Source organism: Scomber japonicus, chromosome 16, assembly GCF_027409825.1.
Source record: "Scomber japonicus isolate fScoJap1 chromosome 16, fScoJap1.pri, whole genome shotgun sequence".
NCBI classification, from domain to species: domain Eukaryota; kingdom Metazoa; phylum Chordata; class Actinopteri; order Scombriformes; family Scombridae; genus Scomber; species Scomber japonicus.
This window is the reverse complement of record NC_070593.1, coordinates 16,075,581-16,084,486: the sequence shown is the minus strand read 5'-3', so window position 1 is coordinate 16,084,486 and position 8,906 is coordinate 16,075,581. Positions and strand designations below refer to the sequence as shown.

At 41.1% G+C, this 8,906-nt stretch overlaps 1 protein-coding gene across 2 annotated transcripts; it reads left to right on the top strand.

The window, feature by feature from the left end:
- Window positions 1–867: 867 nt before the first annotated feature.
- LOC128375938 (14-3-3 protein beta/alpha-1-like) lies at window positions 868–8,115 on the top strand. 2 transcript variants are annotated; one of them, XM_053336360.1, is made up of 6 exons: window positions 868–998; window positions 1,529–1,971; window positions 5,389–5,512; window positions 6,470–6,633; window positions 6,728–6,823; window positions 7,077–8,115. In XM_053336360.1, the coding sequence occupies exons 2-6, from the start codon at window positions 1,678–1,680 to the stop codon at window positions 7,149–7,151; spliced, it is 753 nt and encodes a 250-aa protein (XP_053192335.1). In that variant the 5' UTR covers window positions 868–998; window positions 1,529–1,677; the 3' UTR covers window positions 7,152–8,115. The 2 variants fall into 2 exon arrangements, with proteins under 2 accessions (XP_053192335.1, XP_053192336.1); XM_053336361.1 differs by having other exon boundaries at window positions 889–994.
- The last annotated feature ends 791 nt before the right edge of the window (window positions 8,116–8,906 follow it).

Genomic DNA, 8,906 nt, shown 5'->3' with positions numbered 1-8,906 from the left:
GATGGCTGTTAAAAGATCTCTTTCAAATGTGCTTTCGATGTAAGTGAGGGGGGCCAAAATCCAATGTGTCCACAGTCATTTGATAGAAAAATTCATTTAAAAGTTTATCTGAAGGGTATATGGCTTCAGCATTCTGAGTTAGTCATTATAGTCATTACAGTCTTTTTAGCATCAAATTCTCTCTTTGTGTTTCCTTGGACAGTGCTTCATTGTTGAGCTGCGGTGGAACTATAGTAACAAAGGAGGGACTTTGGTGCTAAAAAAGACTGTAATGTTGAAAGATATCCTCTTGATTAGCTTCAGACGCATTTTTAAATACAGAATTGCACAGAATACTTTATTTATACTGTAAGCACATTATGAAGGGATCTTCTAATGGCCAGTGTGAACAGAAAGAAGGATTTTGTCATGAAAAACAATATTCAAAACACAATGGTCAGTGTTCTTTTAGGCACCTGACCATTGTTTTAAGACAGACTTGGGGGGGGGGCGGTGAAGTTGTCGGGTTTGGACTACACGTGAGTGGGATTAGATCACTGTCGGTAGGAATTTGTTGACTTATCTAGTAATAGAAACTTGAGAGAGATAAATGTCTAACTGGATGGGAGTGGATGCCACGCCTACGCTACAGCGCCCACAGTGCGAGAGAGCAGGGGGAGTGATTGGATAAACATCGCCATGACAACGCGATGACGTCTTCTCCCTTGCTCTAATTGGAGGAAACCCCGTGGCCCCTCCATCAGCTGCAGTGTATCGGTCTATCAAACTATCCCCAAGAAAGGCCCGCCTCTTTTCCCCGCGCTTAACAACCACTGGCTCACACCGCTAAATCCTTCTGTCGATCAAATGAGATAGCGCTTTACGATTGGACAGTGGACTTCCACATGAACCGCCCTGTTTTAGCTGTTGGGTTTTCGCTGGTGCTGCTGCCGTTCTTTGCCTTTCTGACCAATCTCTCAAATCGGATCAATTTGTGGAGCAATCTTGGACCTCAGTAGGTCAGCAACGATGAGTATTTTATTCTTCTTTTCCCCTTTTTAATTATATCATCGCTAGTGAATTGCTAAGTTAACAAACCGTGGCTGCTTTGGTGTTTTTTGTATGAGTATCGCTTAGGTGACATTTTTTTATTGAAAGGAGTGGCCCGTGTAGCTAAGGCTAGTTAGCTTTTGTTGCTAACTTGATAGCTAGCTGCAGCAGACAGCTTTGTGGCGGGTTGCGGTGCCATCAGATCATTATTCCCGATGATGGCAGCCGACCTCAGCGACAGATCAGTAAGATGAGAGTTAGTTCGCTCTGCCACACTCACAAGCGACGGGACATCCTTTTAACGATATTAATTTAGTAGCTTTTAATTGAATGCGGGCTTGGAAAGCTATATTAATGCTGGCTGTTAACTAAATAGGGCCATTTGCAGCCAGGCGGGGTACATGTACTTCCATGTCACCGTGATGATCGACAGATTATTTTACTCCTCAGTTGTATATTTGATCGTCACATACTAATTTTAAACATCTTCTTTCCGCAGCACGAAGCGTTACTGTGGGGTGTAACATCGCCGAGTCCCCTTTGCTACACCCATTCTTCAAGTTAGCAGTCCTAGACTGTCACACCCCCCTGACCCCCGGATTTCTGATATATCAGTCCCCTCAAAATATATATATATAAATATAAACTATGGATAGAACGGATCTTATCCAGAAGGCCAAGCTGGCGGAGCAGGCTGAGCGCTACGATGACATGGCAGAGTGCATGAAGGAGGTCACGGAGAAGGGAGGCGAACTGTCAAACGAGGAGAGGAACCTGCTGTCCGTCGCCTACAAAAACGTGGTCGGGGCGAGGCGGTCCGCATGGAGGGTGATGTCCAGCATCGGGCTGAAGACCGAAGGGTGCGAGAAGAAGCAGCAGATGGTTAAGGAGTATCGAGAGAAAGTGGAGAAGGAGCTGCAGGATATCTGCAACAACGTTTTGGTAAGGTGTCAGATATTTTACCTACATTTTTTAAGCCTGCTGCATTGATCTTATTTTAAGTGTGTGTGTGTGAGAGAGAGAGAGAGAGCGTTATCACCTTTCTGAAAAAGTCCTATCAAGCTGAGCAATGTTGCTACACTACATCATTATGATTTAACGAAGTTCAGGCAATGATGCATATAGCTGCAATATGGTTTCTTTAACCCCCGCCCCCACAGATTGCTGCTCTTAAGGCAGAAGTGAAGGGATGAGGTGTCTTTGTATTGCGTGATATGTGCAGTCTAATACATTTCAAGAGTCCAGATTTTCGTCACTTAAAGGTGAACATGACCGCATTGAATGTCTCACAGCTGTCAGTTTTCACAAATTCATAGCAACATGTGATTTCTTTTTATGCTTGTGTCAAATGGCATCTCCCCTGTTTCCTGCAAGCTCCCCTGTTGTATTAATATGGCCTCCAAAGCGGGAGAGGACAAGGAAGTATTATGTAGTCCTCCCACTGTTCCTGCCTTTTGGGAATCTGGATTTAGAACAATGGGCTTGAAAAGCTGTGAGGGCGTGAACTGACAAAAGGTCACAGTGACTACTACACAAGGTGTGTCTGAACGGGTGGAGAGAGGGAGAAATTGGGACACGCGCAGGAAAGACACTATATACTCTGAATTCAATAAAGCTGTGCTATATATCCATGCAGTCCCATCTGGCAGATGGATGCCTAATGTGGGTAGCCAAGTGCAAGAACTTACATGCATAAACGAGTCATACTCACCCTAAAGCCCAGTTTGCACAGACCATCAAAAATGACTCCTGCAGAGCTACATATTGAAACCAATGAGAATATGTTTAATTGTTGAGACAGTAGATGCACTTTCAGACATTACACTCCACTTTTCAAGCTTAGCTTTACTGGAATACTGGGGAAGGGAAGGGGAGGGGGTATGCTTTCACCTCTTGTTTAATCTAGTGCAACAGCAGGGATTGGTGCTTTACATTATTTCTAGCCTGCCTTGATAATGGATTAGAGGAGATCTGGGTGAAAGCTTAGCTGTAAGATTGAGATAATTTCCCTGAGCTGCGGTCTTTAAAATGCACCGAAAAGCTGCAGGGGCTATTCATTTTCAACTAGCTTTCCATGTGTGTTCCTGAGACTGTGCGCTTGCACGGTCGTGACTCAGCCTTCCGTCTCTCCACCACAGTGTTATAGAGGGTTTGTCAGCAGAGGAGGGTGTGTCAGTCCTCATGCCTTAACTTGTCTGCAGAAGGCTGACAGGTTAGTTATGCACCCACAAAGTCAGAAGCGCAGAGACCGCAGTAGGCAAGTAAGCTGCTTGTGTGCCACTCTATGTTGATTTCCGATTGTGAAACCAGAAGCACTTGCACCTCAGCTGAAAGCAAGTCTCAGGGTTTGGAGGCAGCAGAGACTTGTAGATGTTTGGGTTCCACACAGGATGTGAATGTAGGGCTCGTAGGCCAGACAGGGTGACGCGAGAGCATGCTAAGGCTATTCACTCCTCCTTACATGACATTGTAGAGACTAGATTTCTGGCATAGGCTTGTCTGATATTGCGATGGACATATGGACATTTCCAAGTCTTGTCTCAGTTGTCATGGAGACTGCCACAAGTTTTTCATGCCCAGTCATCATTTTGCTGAGTTAATAAAAGGAACAAAAAACAACTTAAACCTGAAACCACAGTTCATTGTAGTGTAGTTGCTATTTCAATTAAATTGATAATGAAGGGTCAGTCCATGCTTGGGGGGAAAAAAATATACCAATTCCTGTTAGACATGTGAAGGCACCCAGACACATAACCAGTCAGGCATTCGTCCACCAACACAGTGTGCACTCTCTGGTGAGCGCTGGTGACTGAAATCAGAGCTTTGTGTGAAAGCACTGAGAGCGAGGCAACTCCTCTTCTGTCTATTGTGCAGAGCATGCAGTGAAAGAGGAATGCTTAGCACTTGAGACATGCGCATGTTTCGGCTGAGCCAATCTTTGTGTCAGTAAATGACTGGGGAGGGGCTGCTGGGATGGGCTTGGCTCAGACTAGGCCAGCTTCTTTCTGCCAAGGATCGGAAAGGAAAACTCTTTTTTAACAATGAAAAATAAATACATTTCTTCACTTTAAAGGCAGAGAGGGTGTTTATATCCTCTCTGAACACCGTATTGCCTCAGTCGGGTCTGTCATTAAGATCGAGGTGTTGGCAAGCATTTGGAGTGAAGGAGTTAATCTGATCTCTAAATTGATTAACTTGAGCATAAACCACAGTTTCACTTACACAGATTAGCCCTAGTAATCTTCTCATGTCAGTTGAAAGACCCATTACTTAGCCTAGCGTGCAACCGCAAGATGTGATTTGTGAGATGTTTCATATTTTTGCTACATAATACTACATATTTAATTTCTAATTTCTTATCTGTTTGCATTGTTGAAGCCTCTTACTTGAATTTTTATAGAGAATAGTCTCTAAAAGCTGCAGTATGCCTTCTGAGTGGACAAGCACAGATTGAAAGTCTACCTGGTGTATATTGTGTAATTAAATAAAAAAGGAAACCAATATCTAATCTAAAAAGAAGCATGTAGATCTCCAGTAGTGAATCCATAGTAAAGCATCTTTGCTCAGATACATTTTTTCATCTGTTGACTTGTCGGCCAAAGATATAGCTGCCATTGTTTTTTATACATGGACTTATAGTGCTTTATTTTATTAAATTCTTTAGCTCTGTGGTTTCAGGAAATAATTGGGAGTATGATGCATGCAAGCAGTGCTGGTATCTATTCTTAGACTTTGATAATGGAACATTTCAGTAGAGAAATTAAATAATGATACCAAGTCTGTTAAAATCAGCAGTAAGTCTGGTGTCAGCAATAAGACACCAAACTTTGGCATACAGTGCCGATTGTGGAATCTGGGGCAGAAGCCAGCTGGGGACACAGCAGAGGCCTGGCCTGATTGTGGATGGTTTGAGCTGAAAATGACATGGAGAAAAATGTTTAGTTTTTTTTTTTTTTTTGTACATGACACTGGGTGAGCACATGCACTTGACTCCTGCTGGAGCAGAACTGTTCTATTAATCATTGAGCTGAGCAGCTATTAAGAGCAAAGGGAGCAGTGCTCTCTGGTGGATGCAGGATATTGGGACACTTGTGATGGGTGAGGCCCACCTATGTTTTGTGTGTGTGTGTGTGTGTTTGTGTGTGTGTGTGTGTGTGTGTGTGTGTGTGTGTTAAATTTGCCCAGTGTGGCATGGTTAGTATTTGTCTGTTCTGTGAATATAACTAAATTTAGCAGGATGTGGTTCTTGATCTGTCAGATAACATTGTGCTTTAGTTGACTGTTCTGAAGGTTATTCAGAATATTTATTTGATCTGTGCATGTAATTAAATTGATATGATTTTTTTTTTCTTCTCACAGAAACTGCTGGATAATTTTTTGATTGGAAACTCCACAAATCCCGAGAGCAAAGTCTTCTATCTAAAGATGAAGGGAGACTACTATAGATACCTTGCTGAAGTTGCCTCTGGAGATGACAAAACAAGTGAGTTTTTCTCTTGTACTCTTTTTAATTTTCCTCCCCGTCAGTTATTTTTTTACTACTTTGTCTCTTTGTATGTACGGTGTAGTTGAGAATCTTTTAAAGTTTCCAGTCATCCATCTTTTTTAATTGAATGTACAAGCAAAAATAAGTATCCTTCTGTCTTTTTGAAGCTGGACCACTTCACACTGCAAATAGGAATGTGTCAGATTCTGTGTCACTCAGAGCTGGACATGACGTCAAGCAGGTTGTTTGAGTCACAGCCATATGACCACAGGGCTCCACCTCATGGAAGGCCATGACAGTAGTGTGTGTGGCAGCTAACTGAGAGGGCCTCTAGCTTTGCCAAAGGGTAAAATGTAAAGTGACTGAATATTTTTATACATAATAGTAAATTGAATATCTTTGGTAATATCACCAGTCTCATCTTTAAATTAATAATCAGTAATATTAGGAAATTTGCTTAGTCACCCTTGCTTTTGCCAATAGTTAGATTATAGGAAATTGATACAACTCTGTGGTAACTAAATTCATCTACGAGCACCTCAAAAGCTCAGTAATGAACGTGCGATATGTCACGCTTGTTTAATCCATACAAAAAAACAGTGTTGAAACAGCAGTTCACTGGGGCTTATGTGCCTGGTTTTCTTGGCCAGCAGCAGTAACCTTGAGTCTCCACTATCTTGCACATAACTCTAAAACCACAATTTGTCAATCTCATGTTTTTGTTTGGCCAAACTATTGCATAAAGCTTGTGTTTGTCACAGTGAGTCAAAAGGTTTTATTTTTGTGGCTTTGACTAGAAGCTTCTCCGGTTTTCAAAACTAAGTATCTAAGATTCCATGCTCCCACATATTTTGTGTGTGTGTGTGTGTGTGTGATATAGCTGGAGGTGGACTTAAATGTCAACCTTGATGTATACATGCATATTGACCCATTATGTGGTTTCTTTCTCTTCAGAGACCATTGAAAACTCACAGCAAGCGTACCAGGAAGCATTTGACATCAGCAAGACTGAGATGGACCCCACACATCCCATCCGCTTGGGCTTGGCACTTAACTTCTCCGTCTTCTTCTATGAGATCCTCAACTCCCCAGAAAAAGCCTGTGAATTGGCTAAAAAGGTTTGCACTGACTTTCTTGCACAGTCTGTCACGTTCCTCTGCGTCTTCAGTCTTAAGATGTTAAAGTGCTGACATTCTCCTTTTTTGCTCGCAGGCATTTGACGAGGCCATCGCAGAGCTCGACCAGCTAAATGAGGAGTCTTACAAAGACAGCACTCTTATCATGCAGCTCCTCAGAGACAACCTGACAGTGAGTGTCGCAGTGTAACAGTGGTGTCTAAAAATGTCTTGAGGCAAATGTGTTAATACTTGTTTGTAATGGCTACAATGGAAGGCAAGGCTAAAAGCTTGCCGTCATAGAGAGGTTTGAGAGGGGTGAGACACTGTTAACCTCACAAATGGGGACAATTTCTTCTCAAACACATGTTTAGGTGTTTCCAAAAATGGTGAAGGAGTCTGTATCTTGAACATATTTGTGTGTTTGTCTGTTTTTTCTCCCTCAGTTATGGACATCAGACAACGCCGCTGAGGAGGGCGATGGCGGAGACGCAGTAGAGGGCGGCGAGACTGAGAACTAAATACAAATCCTCAGTGTTGGGGTCATCTCCTCCAAAAACGACAAAAGGAAAAAAAAACTTTTTACACATCCTTCATTCCTTATTGCTCCACTCAAAACATTGTACCAATGAAACCCATTGTTGAAAAGAGTCGTGTAAGGAAATAAAATGGAAAAAAACCCCATTCTTTTCACAATACAGATTTGGGCAGCAACCCGTGAAAAGAGAAAACCCTCCATTCCTTTGGTTTGTGTTCGTCCTGGCCTTTCCATTTGTGCAGTTTCAGCTGTAGAAAAAAGTATTGAAAGCTTGACATGTTGTTAACTCTTAGCTCAATTGGCAGAAAACCTTAAGTCCCAACATCGAACTGGAAGTACATCGACACAGAAGTTTTGGATTGTTAAAAAATGTTAGATATAAAAACTAGTTTTCTCCCATTACTTTTTTTTAGTGTCTGTCTCAACACAGTAATGTGGTACGGTTACAGCAGCTGAAATCCAACTTCAAACAGATACAATATTCATACTGCAGGGAAAGCCAGTGTACATGCTGGCATCAAATACTATAATACAGCCAAGTAGTGCCCCTTGGTTTAATCCTCACTATCTGCCCTGGTTATGATGCCACTCTTTCACTGAAGCATGCCTGTTTGCGGGGGGAGGGGGGATTGTGGGGCTTGTCTGACCAAACGCAGGGACCTTTTTAATGGGAAGAAGACAATTCTGTCATGCATGTCTCTTGAGATATTACACTGGAATGGGAACAATGCTGTAACACACACGTGTCAAGTTTAATAATTTTCAATGCAGGTTTGTACACATCCTAAAAGAGGGTGATTTGTTAGTCTGTCCAGTGATTGTCATTAGAGATTTGGACCACTATTGTTTTGCTATTCATTCAACTGTAGTCCCCAAAAGCCTTGTGAAACCGTTTGAATCCCTATGTATCAGCTATGTTAACATGAATAAAACATTTTATAAACCAAGCTCAATTTGTTGCTATTTGTACTTCACTCCAACATATTTTATGAAATGAGTATTGTAATAGATAAAACTACCTGCACTGGCTAATTTTTTTTAGCTATATATTCTTTTTTCTATTTAGTCAAACTTGAAATACTATAAGCAATGCAGTTCACATATTACATCATTCCACCCACTCCACCTCACAAATGAAGACACATCCAACCAAAAAAACAAACACACTAAATTAGAGAGCCGCTCAATGAATTGTGTGCAGGAAAAAGAAGTCATGGCAATGCATGATACTAAATAACAAAATATATAGACAAAATGAATACAATTTCTTGGAGTATTAGTACAACGTCCACCACTTTTTAAAAAAAGTTAAACATTATGAATCATAACATTTCCATTTCATCAAAATGTTAACCACTGTGATTTGAAATGATACTGAAGTCTTAGATGGACAAGTATAATGACAATAAATGAAAAGTATAGTAGGCCTAAATATATATTTTTAAAAAAGGCAGTTCTATGTTATATTTAATAAATGATTAAAAATGTTCTTGTAATGGATTAATATACTTGGACCACTGCCATAAACTCCCAGTGGGTGTGTTGCATCAGTCTCTCACTCTATTAGTTTTAGTTTATTTTATTTTGCACAAGTTAAAATGTACACAAAAGAGGGCAGAAAACTACAAATGGCCTTTTTTTTTAAATCTCCACCTAAAAAATGATAACATTTTACAATATTACAGGAAATAGTATGACCACATAAAAACATAAGTGTAAGTACACGTGTCTAAGTGTG